The sequence below is a fragment of the Stegostoma tigrinum genome, chromosome 32, assembly GCF_030684315.1.
Source record: "Stegostoma tigrinum isolate sSteTig4 chromosome 32, sSteTig4.hap1, whole genome shotgun sequence".
Classification (NCBI taxonomy): Eukaryota; Metazoa; Chordata; class Chondrichthyes; order Orectolobiformes; family Stegostomatidae; genus Stegostoma; species Stegostoma tigrinum.
The window spans coordinates 39,447,274-39,463,461 of record NC_081385.1 but is presented as its reverse complement, the minus strand read 5'-3'; the positions used below and the strand labels follow the sequence as shown (position 1 = coordinate 39,463,461).

The window sequence follows — 16,188 nt, the reverse complement described above, 5'->3', positions numbered from 1 at the left end:
GCTGAAGGGCCTGTTCTGTGCTGTACTGTTCTATGTTCTATGTTCTATGTTCTAGGTTTATTTGAAGACACAAGCTTTCACAGCCTCACTCTTTCTTCAGGTTTCAGTAAGATAGGTAGCATCAGACACAGAATTTATAAGCAAAAGGCCAAAGGATCATAAAACTGATGTGGTATTAAACGATCCTAAAATAGCTGTTAAATCTTTAGTCAGGTACAAAAGGATTATTATGCAAATTCTCAAATGTCTTTCAAGTTACTGCCCTGTAGTTTTATCAGCCCCCTTAGACAACAGGTCAGACAATGCATTTTAGGTGTGAGGCCTTGTTTAGAAACTGGCTCTGTATCACCTTGGACTCAGATTCGTTTGATTTCCCAAAGTAGGAATTTATAAAATCCCAAATTTATAGTGCATAAATTGTGTGCTTTTTGAACAAAATAAAATGTATCTGCAATTACAAATCTGCAAATGCAAATTCATCCCATAGAATTGTGTGTGTGTGGGGGCGGGGTGTGGGGGGAGGTGGGAGAGAGTGTGCGTGGGAAATGTTCACCCTGGAGTTCAGTTACTAGTGGTGTACCAGAAAGATCTGTTTTGGGGCCACTGCTGTTTGTCTTTTTTATAAATGACCTGGATGAGGGCGTAGAAGGATGGGTTAGTAAATTTGCAGAAGACACTAACGTCGGTGGAGTTGTGCATAGTGCGGAAGGATGTTGTAGGTTACAGAGGGACATAAAGAAGCTGCAGAGCTGGGTTGAGAGGTGACAAATGGAGTTAAATGTGGAAAAGTGTGAGGTGATTCACTTTGGAAGGAGTAACAGGAATACAGAGCACTGGGCTACCAGTAAGATTCTTGGTAGTGTGGATGAGCAGAGAGATCTTGGTGTCCATGAGCATAGATCCCTGAAAGCTTCCACCCAGGTTGATAGGGTTGTTAAGAAGATGTACGATATGTTAGGTTTTATTGGTAGAGGGATTGAGTTTCGGAGCCATGAGGTCATGTTGCAGCTGTACAAAACTCTGGTATGGCTGCACTTGGAGTATTGCGTACAGTTCTGGTTGCCGTGTTATAGGAAGGATGTGGAAGCTTTAGAAAGGGTGCAGAGGAGATTTGCCAGGATGTTGCCTGGTATGGAGGGAAGATCTTATGAAGAAAGGCTGAGGGACTTGAGGCTGTTTTCGTTAGAGAGAAGGTTAGGAGGTGACTTAATAGAGACATACAAGATGATCAGAGGATTATATAGGATGGACAGTGAGAGCCTTTTTCCTCAGATGGTGATGGCTAGCATGAGGGGACATAGCTTTTAAATGAGGGGTGATAGATCGAGGACAGAAGTCAGAGGTAGGTTCTTTATTCAAAGTAGTAAGGGCGTGGAATACCCTGCCTGCAACGGTAGTAGATTCACCAACTTTAAGGGCATTTAAATGGTCATTGGATAAATATGTGGATGATAATGGAATAGTGTATGTTGGATGGGTTTCAGATTGGTTTCACAGGTCGGCACAACATTGAGGGCCGAAGGGCCTGCACTGCACTGTAATGTTCTATGTTCTCTATTCTATGCGTGTGAGGGGGAGAGAGAGTGTGTGCATGTGTGTGTGGTAAAGAGCGAGAGTGTGTGTGTATGTGTGAGGGGGAGAGAGAGTGTGCGTGTGAGAGACGGCCTGTGTGTGTGTGTGTGTGTGTGTGTGTGTGTGTGTGTGTGTGTGTGTATGTGTGTGTGTGTTTGAGCGAGAGTGTGTGTGTGTATGTGAATGTATGTGTGAGATTGTGTAGTGCGGTGGGGTCACCTACAGTATGACATGAACCCAAGATCTCATTTGAGGCTGACCTCATGAGTACCAAACTTGGCTATCAGTCTCTGCTCGGTGACTCTGCGCTGGTGTGTATGCCCAAAGTCCACCTTAAAGGATGTTTACCCAAAGATCCAAGACCTACTGTCCTTGACACTGTGGAACAATGACCACACAGATGCTACACCATTGAATGAATGGATACTGCGCAACAATGGCCAAGTGGTATGTTCCCTCCCAATGGGAGGACACTTCAGCAGTCAAACTGGAAAATGTGCAAGGAAGCTTTACGGGAATGTTGCCTGGACTAGTGTGCCTGAATAATTGGGAGAAATTGGCCAGGAAGGATTTTATTCCTTGGAACATAGGAGAATGAGGGGTGGCCTTACTGATGTATATAAAATCATGAAGGGCATAGATAGAATGAATGCATGTAATCTTTTTCCCAGGGTGGGGGAATTGAAAGCTAGAGGGCATAGGTTTAAGGTGAGAGGGGGAAGATTTAAGAAAGACCTGAAGAACAACTCCTTCACGCAGAGAGTGGTGCATATATGGAATGGGCTGCCCAAGAAAGTGGTTGGCGCAGCTGCAATAGCAATGTTTAAAAAAGTATTTGGATCGGTATAAGGATGGGAAATGCTGAGAGGGATTTGGACCAAATGCGAGCAATTGGAACTAGCTGAGTGGACAGCATTGTTAGCATGAATTAGTTTCAGCCGAAGGGCCTGTTACCATTTGTATTACTATATGACTCTATTACTATGATTCTAAGTTGATACAGTCAATTCTAAACAAGGACTCACACCTAAAATGCAATGCCTGACCTGGGATGTCACCTCTGACATATTGAGGGAACTGATAAAACCTTTTCAGATGAAGGGTCTAGGCCCAAAACTCAGCTTTCCTGCTCCTAAGATGCTGCTGGGCCTGCTGTGTTCATCCAGCTCCATACCTTGTTATCTCAGATTCTCCAGCATCTACAGATTCTGTTATCTCTGATAAAACCTTTTGCTCTCTCAGGACAGTTACTTTGAAAGGAACTTAGGGATCTACATATACATATTAATCAATTAAAACTTTCTAACCGGTTAAAGATTTAACAGAATCTTATATTTGTTTAAATCATCTTTTGCTTAGAAATTCTGTGTCTGATACTATCTCTCTCACTGACACCTGAAGAAGGAGTGAGACTGTGAAAGCTTGGGTCTCCAAACAAACCTGTTGGACTATAACCTGTTGTTGTGTAATTTTTGAGCATGGGCAAATGTGCAGTTGCTCATTTTGAAAGGTAGAACACGAGAATAGTATCGCCTAAATGGAGAAAAACTGCAAGAAGCTGCAACACAAAGGATTTTGGGGTGTACTTGTGCACAAAACACAGAAAGTGAGCACACAGGGGAAGTGGGTAATCAGGAAGGGCTAATGGAATGCTGGCCCTTACTTTGAGGGGGTATAAGTGTAGGAGTAGAGATGTCTTACTGCAACTGATGTCAACTCTGCATACAAAAGATTTGAATGTTTCTATTGGAACAATTCAAGAGCTAGTACAAAAAGAAATGGGCTAGTAGAGGTCAATGATTATTCATATAACTATACGGCATCCATCATACAGGGCAAAACGGAGCATACTAACTTTGCATTATATATGATTTCACAACCAGATCTCTGAAAATCACTAAGGATGAATGTTACTCCACGCATTTACAACGTAGAACAGCACAGGACCTTCGGCCCACAATGTTGTGCCGACATTTTATCCTACTCTAAGATCAAACTACCCTGCATACCCTACATTTTATTAGCATCCATGTATCTCCTAAGAATTGTTTAAATGCCCTTAATGCATCTTGCCTCCACTACCACCGCCAACAGCACATTCCATATGCCCACCACTCTCTGTGTGTAGAACTTACCTCTGACATCTCCGCCATACCTTCCTCCAATCACCTTAAAATTATGCCCTCTCATAATAGTTATTTCCATGCTGGGAAAATGCCTCTGTGTATCCATACTATCTATGCCCCTCACCATCTTGTACATTTCGATCAAGTCACTTCTCATCTTTCTTCACTCCAATGAGAAAAACTCTAGCTCCCTCAACCTTTCCTCATAAGACCTGCCCTCCAGTCCAGGCAGCATCCCGGTAAATCTCTTCTGCACCCTTTCTAAAGATTCTTATAATGAGGTGACGGGAACTTTTAATATGGCACCACACACTTTGGGCAAAGTCCCAAGGCATTTTCTATGTCTGCGTGTTTGACAGAAGTTGGTTGGCATTCAGAAGTAATGGCCACCCAATCCACGGACTCATCCATGTTCATAGCACAGATGGATGCCGTTGGGCCAATCCTGTTCTGTGCTGGCCAACAAAAATTTGATTGCACTCATCCCATTTCCCAGTGCTTGTCCCACAACTCAAGTGAGAATTTAAAAACTTAAATGAGGTGAGACATTCTGATTCTGTCACGCTTGAGTCCCAGACCCACACCCTCTGCTTCCTTCCTCTCAGCCAATGTTGGGTCCATGGATTATTTTCCTGTCGATCCCATTGGCTCCTATTTTTCTGTTCGGTCTGCCATGAGGTACCGTAACAAAAGCTTCATTAAAAATTATGTATCAATTGCATCTATATTCCTAGTTAGCACCTCAAGAAATTTGACTGGAATTGACTAATGTTACCTTTCTGTTACAAATCCAATGCGGCCTTGGTGTACAAATCCAGGTGTAAGGATTGAGGTGGAAAAGAAATCAAGTGTATTCTTCTGAAGAGCTGGGGAGTTTAATGCATGGCCTAGGGCACCATCAACAAGACAGAATCATCATAAAATCCCTACAGTGTGGAAGGAGGCCAATCAGCCCATCAAGTCCACACCAGCCCTCCAACGAACATCCTACCCAGACCCACCCCTTTAATCCTGCATTCCCCATGGCTAACCCACCTAGCCTGCACACCATGGACAATTTAGCATGGCCAATCCACCTATCCTGCACATCTTTGAACTGCGAGAGGAAACTGGAGCACCCAGAGGAAACCCATATAGACACAAGGAGAATGTACAAGCTCCACAAAGACCTGAGACTGGAATTGAAACCTGATGCCTGGAACTGTGATGCAGCACTGCTAACCACTGAGCCACCATGCCACCCATCATTCTTTTTGTTTTCCATGCTCATTTGTTCAGCACTAATTAGTTACTGAGTTTCACTTGCCTTAGAACCATGTTTAGAGGCAGCTTATTAGCTGGTAGACCTTTATGATGGCAAGATTCAGAAAGGTGCTACATGTCCAGAAACTGTGGCTTGAGCCTTGAGATACCATTCGGGACTGGACAATGCTTGATTGGTGTGCTGAAGTGACTGAAGACTCACTGTCAAATTTGCACTCATTAATTCATCAATACTCAAGTGAGTAGCACCAACTGGAGCTGGAAGAATAAATCTAGCTGTTGAAAGTTCTCTGCTGGCATCAAACACCCAACAGATTAAGTGAATGCAATGGCGATAAATTTGATGAAGGCAAATGGTTGTAGGTATAAGTATGCCAGTAACAGAGATTGGAACGTTTAACTGAAGTAGCAGAAGACATTGGGAAGAAAAATGGTCCAGCCAAGTCAATTCAGGAGACTGGTTGGCAAACATATTCTGTTGTATCATCGCATTCCTACAATGTGGAAGCAGGCCATTGCACCCATCAAGTCCACACTGACTCTCCGAAAGAGCATCCTAACCAGACCCACACTCCCCTTCATGATCCCTGTAACCTTGCATTCCCCATGGCTAACCCATCTAACCTACTCAAATCCAGAACACTACGGGCAATTTAGCCTGGCCAATCCACCTAACTGCACATCTTTGGACTGTAGGAGGAAACTGGAACACCCAGAGGAAACACACAGACGTGGGGAGAATGTGCAAAGTCCACACAGACAGTCACTTGAGGTTGGAATCAAGGTCCCTGATGCTGTGAGGCAATAGTGCTAACCATTGAGCCACTATGTTGTCCCAAAAGTAGCACCCTAACAGGGATGTATAAATTACCCAACAAAGCAGAGACCAAATGATTTCAATTGTGCTTCAATTACCCATGGGATGTGGGCAACATTGGCTGTGCCCAGCATTTTTCACCCCCTTCCCTAGTTGCCCGCTTAAAAAGGTGAGCTGCCTTATTGAACCTTTGCAGCCCATATGCTGTAGGTAGACCCACAATACCCTTAGGGCGGGATTTCCAGGATCTTGACCCAGCAAAACCAACGGAGCAGTAATGTGTTTCCAAGTAAGGATGATGAGTGGTTCAGAGAGAAGGTTGTGATATTCCCATAGATCTGCTGGCCTTGGCCTGTGAGATGAAAGTAATTGTGGGTTTGGAAGGTGCGATCCAAAAATCTTTGGTGATTTTTAGGAACGTATCAGCTGCTACTGAGCATCAGTGGTGGAAGGAGTGGATTTTAGTGGATGTGGTGCCAATCAAGCAGGGCTGCTTTCTCCCTGGATGATATTGAGCGTCATTTTTAGTTCAGATTCCCTACAGTGTGGAAACAGGCCCTTCAACCCAACCAGCCCACACCGCCCCTTGGAGCATCTCACCCAGACCCGTCCCCCTACAACACACACACCCCTGAATACTATGGGCAATTTAGCAGGCCAATCCACCTAACCTGCACATCTTTGGATTGTGGGAGAAAACCCACTTGGACACGGGGAGAACGTGCAAACTCCACACAGACAGTTGCCCGAGGCTGGAATTGAACCCAGTACCCTGGTGCTGTAAAGCTGAAGTGCTAACCACAGAGCCACTGTGCCACCCCAAGCCACCGTGCCGCCCCATCTATCTACTTATCAGGTGACCCTTCCTCACTTCTGAGGAACTGGACCTGAAACATTATTCTGATTTTTTTCTCACAGATGCTGCCAGACTTTTCCAGCAACTTCTGTTTTTGTTTCTCACATCTATTTATTTTGGCTTCCAGCATCTTCAGTCCTTACTGTCTCCAGGATCAGGCGTAGGCCGTTCAAACATTTCAGCTAGGTCTACCCTTTTAATGGGATTTTGGCTGATCATCCACTCAATTCCCTGTCCCCCTGCTTTCTTCCTTTAGCACTTAAGAACTCTATACAACTCCTTATAGACAATACAACAGTACAGCACAGTAGAGGCCCTTTGGTCCACAATGTTGTGCCAATATATTATCCTAAGATCAAAATATCCTGCATACCCTACATTGAGCGACATTCAATGTTTGGCCTTGAGCACTTTCTGTGGCAACGAATTCCACAGGCTTCCACTGTCTGGGTGAAGACATTTGTCCTCATCTCAGTCCTACCCCATTTCCTTTAGACTGTGACCCCAGTTCTGCACTCCCTCCTGGTCATTGGAAACATCCCTCTGATTGAGAAACAAACAATCGAGAAAGATTTTATGTGTTTCAGGATTTTATAATCAATTATTGCAACTTGTTTCCTTTGCCAGTGTCTCCCATTGCCTTATGAATCAACTCCGACTGCTTTTCTGTCCAATAGTCAGGCCCCCCTAATAAAGTGAAGCCCAGATTTCCATTAAAAAATGGCCACTTGTACAAGTTTCTCATCATTAATCTTTTGCTGATGAAACTAACTGATACAAAATTTTCTCTGCAGATGAAGTGATGAAGAGATGCACCTTAACACTTTCACAAGTAAGCTTTGGCTGTTTTTATTCACCTTTTGGGGTGCAGTCCAAACTTTCCTTCCAGTCGATTTAGATACGTGACTTTAGAAAAAAAAGGCATTTTGATCTCTAGAAGAAAGATCCTGTTGCAATTATTGTGTTCTTTCACGTTTTAAAAAAAAGCAAAACTGCTCTCAACAACACATATGGTTCATTCTGGTGATATTTTTCAAATAAAATGCACTCATAGGCAATTTAAATTCCAAGCCAAGTTTCTCTAGGTCTTTAGCTCTACCCAGATCAGAATGGGGATAGTTTGCAGAGACCTTGAATCGGGGGACTTTTTCCTACTTTTTCCTACATCTGGCAGGGAGGTCCAAAATTAAAGAGCATAGGTTTAAGGAAAGAGGTGAAAGATTCAAAAAGTGCCTGAGCCGTTTTTAATGCAGAGGTTGGTGCATGTCTGCAACAAGCTGCCAGAGTAAGTGATGAGATGGGTACAATTAGAACATTTAAAAGGCATCTGGATGGGTAGATAAATAGGAAGGATTTAGAGAGATATGGGCCAAATGCTGGCAAATAGGACAAGGTCAGATTTGGATCTCTGGCTGAAATGGATGAGTTGGACCAAAAGGTTTGTTTCTGTGTGAATGACACGATGACTCTATGATTGTGATGCATAGGGATCTGTGTGTGCTACTGTATGAATTACAGAAAGTTAGTCTGCAGGAGCAATAAATAATCAAGAAAGCTGGCTAGATGTTGTGGTTTATTTTGCGGATTTGAAAGCAAGATTCGGGAGATTATGTTTTAGTTATACAGTAGTATAACCACATCTGTAGTAAAGCAGTTCAGAGGAAGTTTACCAGAATAATTCCTGGGATTAGCAAAATGCCTTATGAGGAAAAGACTAAAGTGACTAAAGTCTGTATCCGCTGGAGTTTGGAAGTTTTGGAGGTGACTGAATTGAAACAGATAAGATCCTGAGGGGGGGTTTGATTGAGTTGATGTGGAGAGGGTGTCCCCTCTTGTGAGAGATATCTAGAACTGGGCGGGGGGGGCATCACTGTTTAAAAAAGGGAGGCACCCACTTAAAGCAGATTTAGGGATATGTTTTTTTCTTTCTCTTAGACTGTTGTGAGATGTTGGAATCCACCTTATGTAAATAGAACATAGAACAGTACAGGCCCTTCAGCCCACGACGTTGTGCCAAACCTTTAGCCTAAACTTAAGGCCTATCTAACCTCGACCCCTACCTTATACTATCATCCATATGCCTATCTAATAGCCGCTTAAATGCCCCTAATGAGGCCAACTCCACTACTCTCTCCGACAATGCATTCCATGCCCCTACCACTCTCTGAGTAATGAACCTACCTCTGATGTCTCCCCTATATCTACCTTCGCTCACGTTAAAACTATGCCCCCTCATAATAGCTACCTCTACCCTGGGAAAAAGTCTCAATCTACTCTATCTATACCTTTGATCATTTTGTGCACCTCTATCAAGTCACTTCTCATCCTTTGTTGTTCTATAAAGAAAAGCCTTAGCTCTCTCAACCTTTCCTCGTGAGACCTTCCCTCCATTCCAGACAATATCCTGGTAAATCTCCTCTGCGTCTTTTCCAACGCTTCCACATCTTTCCTGTAATGAGGTGACCAGAACGAGACACAATACTCCAGATGTGGTTGAACCAGGCTTTTGTATAGCTGGAGCATATCTTCACGGCTCTTGAACTCAATCCCTCTATTAATGAAGCTAACACACCATACACCTTCTTAATAACTCTATCAACCGGGCTGGCAGCTATCAGGGAACTGTGGACATGAACCCCAAGATTCCTCTGCTTCTCCACACTACTAAGAATCTTTCCGTTAACCCTGTTGGAGTGGGTGCAGAAGCTTGAATGAGGGAGGGTATATGCAGGAATGTAAAGTTGTGGTAAAAATCAGATCAACCACAATCTTGTTAAATGGGGAATAAAAATAGAAGGGCCTACTAGCTGACATTTGTTTGTTGTTCATCTATTTATATTCCAACTCTGGGATTCTGAAGTTTAATCTACTTTTTATAGAGTGGCAGGGAAATTAAGACCACAATTTGGATTTTGAAAACATTCAGCTAAATGTTTCAAAAGGATTAGGTGATATTGAGAATTTCACCATCTGTTGGGTACACAGTTCCTCAATAATAGGAACAACCAGGCAGGGAACTGCGTGATGTCTACTTTAATTCTTCATTGCGGAAACGTGGCTGTTACATAGATGGCTTAAAGCAACTGATATAAAGTAATTGATTAGGTGGTATATAGCAACTACATGGCAACTGCATAGTTAGTACAGAGCAACCTGTCTGGTCACAGCTCACATTCTTATACATAGAACATAGAACATAGAACAGTACAGCACAGAACAGGCCCTTCAGCCCACAATGTTGTGCCGACCATTGATCCTCATGTATGCACCCTCAAATTTCTGTGACCATATACATGTCCAGCAGTCTCTTAAATGACCCCAATGACCTTGCTTCCACAACTGCTGCTGGCAACGCATTCCATGCTCTCACAACTCTGCGTAAAGAAACTGCCTCTGACATCCCCTCTATACTTTCCACCAACCAGCTTAAAACTATGACCCCTCATGCTCGCCATTTCTGCCCTGGGAAATAGTCTCTGGCTATCAACTCTATCTATGCCTCTCATTATCTTGTATACCTCAATTAGGTCCCCTCTCCTCCTCCTTTTCTCCAATGAAAAGAGACCGAGTTCAGTCAACCTCTCTTCATAAGATAAGCCCTCCAGTCCAGGCAGCATCCTGGTAAACCTCCTCTGAACCCTCTCCAAAGCATCCACATCTTTCCTATAATAGGGCGCCCAGAACTGGACGCAGTATTCCAAGTGCGGTCTAACCAAAGTTTTATAGAGCTGCAACAAGATCTCACGACTCTTAAACTCAATTCCCCTGTTAATGAAAGCCAAAACACCATATGCTTTCTTAACAACCCTGTCCACTTGGGTGGCCATTTTAAGGGATCTATGTATCTGCACACCAAGATCCCTCTGTTCCTCCACGCTGCCAAGAATCCTATCCTTAATCCTGTACTCAGCTTTCAAATTCGACCTTCCAAAATGCATCACCTCGCGTTTATCCAGGTTGAACTCCATCTGCCACCTCTCAGCCCATCTCTGCATCCTGTCAATGTCCCGCTGCAGCCTACAACAGCCCTCTACACTGTCAACGACACCTCCGACCTTTGTGTTGTCTGCAAACTTGCTGACCCATCCTTCAATCCCCTCATCCAAGTCATTAATAAAAATTACAAACAGTAGAGGCCCAAGGACAGAGCCCTGTGGAACCCCACTCACCACTGACTTCCAGGCATACCTTTCAGCAAAGGCAACTAGTTACATAAAATGGATGTTCGAACGCTACATTTAGAAATTGTTATTTCGTTCTCATGTAGCCTTGGCATATGCCACTTCCTTATTTTGCTTTTGATTCTTTAGTAGCTGTTTTTCATGAATAGCTGTTTAACTATTCATCTTATGTTCACTACTTTGCCATTCTTTCCTGACATTTACCTTGGTACAGTCACCTTGCTTCCATCTTATAGAATCCCTTATTGTTCCCTTTACTCTTTACTGCTTACACAGACTAATTGCCAAGGACAAATCATTTCCCTTATGTTAACACATTCTTTTAACCTGTTCAATACTATTTTAAGATATTACCTTGTTACATTATCTATCCCACATCATTCTTCATTTAATTCTCTCTAACAACATCGGTTACATCACTGAATCATGCTACTCAACACTTCTCTCACGACTAAGGTATATGCAAAAACATGATCCTCACAGATTATAATATAAACTGTCTGTAATCACACACAATACAAACATGTATAGTGTCATATGTAGACACACAGCACACAAGTATAACCTCTCACACACAACAGGAATAGCATAGTGGGTTGAGAAGGAGGTGGTGTTGGTGATGGCCTCATCGTATTATCGCTAGACTGTTAATCCAAAAACCCAAATAATATTCTGGGGACCCCGAACAAATCATGGCAGAAGGTGAAATTTGAATTCAATAAAAATAATCGGATTAGGAGTCTATCGATGACCATGAATCCATTATTGATTGTTGGAAAAATCCATCTGGTTCACTAATGTCCTTTAAGGAAAGAAACTGCCATCCTTATCTGGTCTGGCCTACATGTCACTACAGACCCACATCAATTTGGTTGACTCTTAATTTCCTTCTGGGTCATTAGGGATTGGCAATAAATGGTTATGGCAAGTGACACCCTCATCCTGTAAATTAATTTTAAAAAAATCTCAGACACAGGTGCACATACACAGGTGTAACCTCATAGCAGGTATAAACTTGCATGTGCACACGCACAGGTATAATCAGTTCTGGTCCACCAACAATAGAAAGAATATCATTAAATTTAAATTGCTCAGAAAAGACTTACAAGGAAGCTCTCTGGACTGGTAGGTTCGAGTTATAAGGAGTGGTTGGATAGGCTGGAATATTTTGTCCTGGAGCACAGGAGACTGAGGGGAGACCAACAGCATTTCACCATGACAGTAGAGTCTAAAGCCAGAGGGCATAGGTTTAACATGAGAGGAGAGAGATACAAAAGGGCCCAAAAGGGCAGTGTTTTCATACACATGGTGGTGAGTGTCTGGAATGGACCTCCAGAGATAGCGGTGGAGGCAAGTACAATTTTGTTATTGAAGAAGCATTTAAATAGGTGCATGGATGGGATAGATGTGATGGGTTATGTACCAGACATAGGCACATGAGACTAGTTTAGTTTTGAAAATTGAGCAGCATATATAATCGCACACACGTGCTCTCATGACACGCAGGTATAGTTTCACACGCAGACACACACAGCATGGATTTATAATGTCGCAGATCTCATCTAATGTACAGACACACACAAACACACACACACACACACACACACACACACACAGGTCTAATCCCATGTACGATCGCACAAGTATAATCTCACACACAAACCCAACACACACTACCTCATACACACAACACACAGACAACACATCTATGTAATCACATACACAGACAAACACAGTGGTATAATCTCTTACATATAAACTCACACAGGTATACACATACACAACCTTGTACACAAACGCACAGACAACATTAGGTATAATATCACACAAAAATACACATAGACACCCACACAAACACACTCAACACACTAATATGATCTCACCTACAAACACACAGTAGTACGTGCACACACCTGCTATTTCTCACGTACACACACATGTGCACACATATATAAGATAACAAAGTGTGAAGCTGGATGAACACAGCAGGCCAAGCAGCATCTCAGGAGCACAAAAGCTGACGTTTTAGGCCTAGAAGGGTCTAGGCCCGAAACATCAGCTTTTGTGCTCCTGGGATGCTGCTTGGCCTGCTGTGTTCATCCAGCTTCACACTTTGTTATCTTGGATTCTCCAGCATCTGCAGTTCCCATTATTTCTGCACACATATATACTCTGCCATACAGACCCACACACAGACATCAACATATACACATGCATATGTGCTATCTTGAGGTTGTTGAAGCTGGTTGGCTCGTCAAGCTGGTGTGTTGTTTTGCAGACGTTTCATTACCATGCTTGGTAACATCCTCAGTGCAGCCTTCGATGAAGTGTTGGTGTGTTTTCCCACCTGGTTTTTAAACTCTGGGGTCTGTTGCGATTGATTGCCTCATTTCTGGGTTTACTTCAGAATGGAATGTATATGGGGTGGTGTTTAATGTGTTTATTAATAGCATGCTTCATGGAGTGCCATGCTTCCAGGAATTCTCATGCTTGTCTCTGCCTAGCCTGTCCCAGGATCTTGGTTTTTTTCCCAGTTGAAGTGGTGGTTCTCCCTGTCCATGTGGATTGAGATGAGTGAGTATTGGTCGCGTCTTTTTGTAGCCAGTTGGCGTTCAGGTACTCTTGTTAGTTTCCTTCCTGTTTGTCTGACGGAGTGTTTCTCGCAGTCTCTGCAGCGGATCTTGCAGATGACACTGGTTGTGTCCATGGCGGGGAGTGGGTCTTTTGGTCAAGTGAGCAGTTGTTGTCGGGTTGACGTGGGCTTGTGTGTCACTCTGAAGCCCAGCGGTCGTTGGAGTCTTGTGGTGAGTTCCGACATGTTTCTGATGTAGGATAGTGTGATGAGTGTGTCAGAGCTTATCTTTTTCTGATGCTGTTCGTGTAGGCATCTTCTGACCCAATTCTTTGGATATCCATTATCCTTGAAAACCTGGAAGAGGTATTCTTCTTAGCGTAGTTCCCTGTTGCTACAGTGTGTTGTTGCCCTTTTAAATAGTGTTCGCACGTAGCTTCGTTTGTGTGCGTGGGGATGGTTACAGTTGAAGTTCAGTACCTGGTCTGTGTGTGTGGCTTTTCGGTGTACTTTCGTTTGCAGTTGCCCCATTTGTCTTGTGCTCTACCATGATGTCCAGGAATGGGAGCTGTTTGTTCTTCTCCTCATCTCTGGTGAATTTTATTCCAGTGGCGGTGTTGTTTATAAGTTTGTGAGTATCCTCTAATTCGGTCCGTTTAGTGATGGTCTGTTCTGTTATTGTGTTTTTTTCTGGGTAAGTGTGGCTAGCTTGTCCTGCAGGGCCTATCTTTTCTTGGTTTTTGTGGTCTGTAGGCTGACGTTAATGGTTCGTTCCATGCTATCGCATACACACATACGCATATACATACACACAAACACACACACACAAATATGAGGTGCACTTGCCTTTATTCAACAAAACTAGTGTTTAAGAGCAGAGGCAATGCTGAAACTGTGTAAAGCATCGGATAGGCCACACAGCAAAGGTATTACGTGCAGTTCTGAAATCCACATTCTAGAGGGTAATGTGATAATACTGAGAGATGGTGCAGAGGGAGATTTACCAGGGTGTTGCCTTGTAAGTTGCACTGAAAAGTTTCAGTAACGGAGAGAGATTGGAAAGACTAGGTTTGTTCTCTTAGAGCAAAGGAGATTGAAGGCTGACATGACTGAAAGGCACAAAATAATGAGGGACATAGACAAAGTAGACAGAAAGAAGCTCCATGAAGAGGGATCTATGACTGGGGTGAGAACATAGATCAAAGGTGAGGAGGAAGAGGTTTAGAGGGAACATGAGGAAAAACCTTTTCACCCTGAAGGTGGTGGGGAATCTCAAATTCACTGCCTGTAAGGGTGGGAGAGGCCAAAACATTCATCACATTAAAGAAGGAGTTAAATGAGAAGGATTCAGATGCCAAACCTAGAGACTAAGTTGGATAGACTAATGAAGTAGTTGTTTATGAGCAACACAGACAAGATAGACCAAAGGACCTTTTTCTATGTTGTAGACCTCAATCAATCCTTGAAACATTTATTCAAACAGACCAACACTTTCAGACTCTCACTCACACTCTCTCTCTCTCTCTCTCTCTCTCTCACACACACTCACACACACACACACACACACACACACACACACACACACACACACACACACACAGACACACACACAGACACACACACACACACACACACACACACACACCTCGCATATGCACTGTCACATACAAACACACAGACACTCAGACACACAAACTCACATGCACGCACTCTCAGACAGGCTCACAAATTTATGTAAACACAAATACTCACAAATTCAGACACATAGATAAACACATCTACCCCTCTTTTATTATTTGTGGGTTGTGAGCATTGCTGGCTGGGCCCAGCATTTATTAACCCATTCCGAGTTACCCCCTTGAGAAGGTGGTGTTAATCTACAGTCCACATGCTTCCCTTGGGAAGGGAATTCAAGAATATTGACCCAGCAACACTGAAGGATCAGCTGATATATTTCCAAGTCAGGATGGTGAGTGGCTCAAACAGGAACTTGCAGGGGTTGGTGTTCCAATATATCAGCTGCCCTTGTCCTTCCAGGCAGACGTGGTTGTGGGTTTGGAAGGTGCTGTCTAAGGATCTTTGGTAAATGTTTGCAGTGCATCTGGTACACGCTAGTAATGATTGCAACTGGGGGGGATTTGGGAATCATAGTGCAGAATGCAACTCATGGATTTCGAACCAGTGACATGCGTAATAAGATAATCTACGTGATTATGCACAGGGTCTGGATCTGAGGAGTGAAGGAGTCGGAGAAACTGGCTACTCGGCAAACAATAGCACAGAATTTTTGACTGATGTGCGACTGTGTCCTAGAGGGTCACAGAAGAAACCTTTCTTTATTACATTCCAAGAACAGTGACTTGGAAGCACTGCACCAAAAGCAGATGATGACATGCAAGGACATCAGAAAAAGTACCACACAACAAGAGAAACAGAGACACTCTCTCCAATCAGCTCTCTTCAGTTTTATTTTAATGCATTTTGTGGTGAACAATTTTGTTTTCTGTGCAGTGTCAGTTGACATTCAGTTTTGCCAGTGATGATGGTGGTCACTTTCCCAACCCATCCCGAATAAAATTCTGTCCAATATTAATGTTCCAAGATGTGTTCCATTGAAGGTGTGAAAGTCTGATAACAACAGGGAAGGAGCTGTTCTTGAATCTGTTTGGACATATCATGGAAAAGGGTGGAAGAGTATATAACTGGGGTGGAAAGGGTCCTTAGTTGTGTTGGTTGCTTTCCCAAGGCAGGAGGAAGTACAGGTGGAGTCAATAGATGGAAGGCTGGTTTACGTGATGGGC

At 43.3% G+C, this 16,188-nt stretch overlaps 1 protein-coding gene across 3 annotated transcripts in view; it reads left to right on the top strand.

Moving 5' to 3' along the window:
• LOC125466941 (uncharacterized) overlaps positions 1-15,980 on the top strand; it is a 40,579-nt gene extending 24,599 nt beyond the window's left edge. For all 3 annotated transcript variants that reach the window (XM_048562149.1, XM_048562148.1, XM_048562147.1), the window contains 2 exons: positions 7,429-7,466; positions 15,609-15,980. In XM_048562149.1, the coding sequence (XP_048418106.1) occupies positions 7,429-7,466; positions 15,609-15,746 (176 nt within the window). In that variant the 3' untranslated portion in view covers positions 15,747-15,980. The remainder of the gene's footprint in view (positions 1-7,428; positions 7,467-15,608) is intronic.
• Positions 15,981-16,188: the final 208 nt, after the last annotated feature.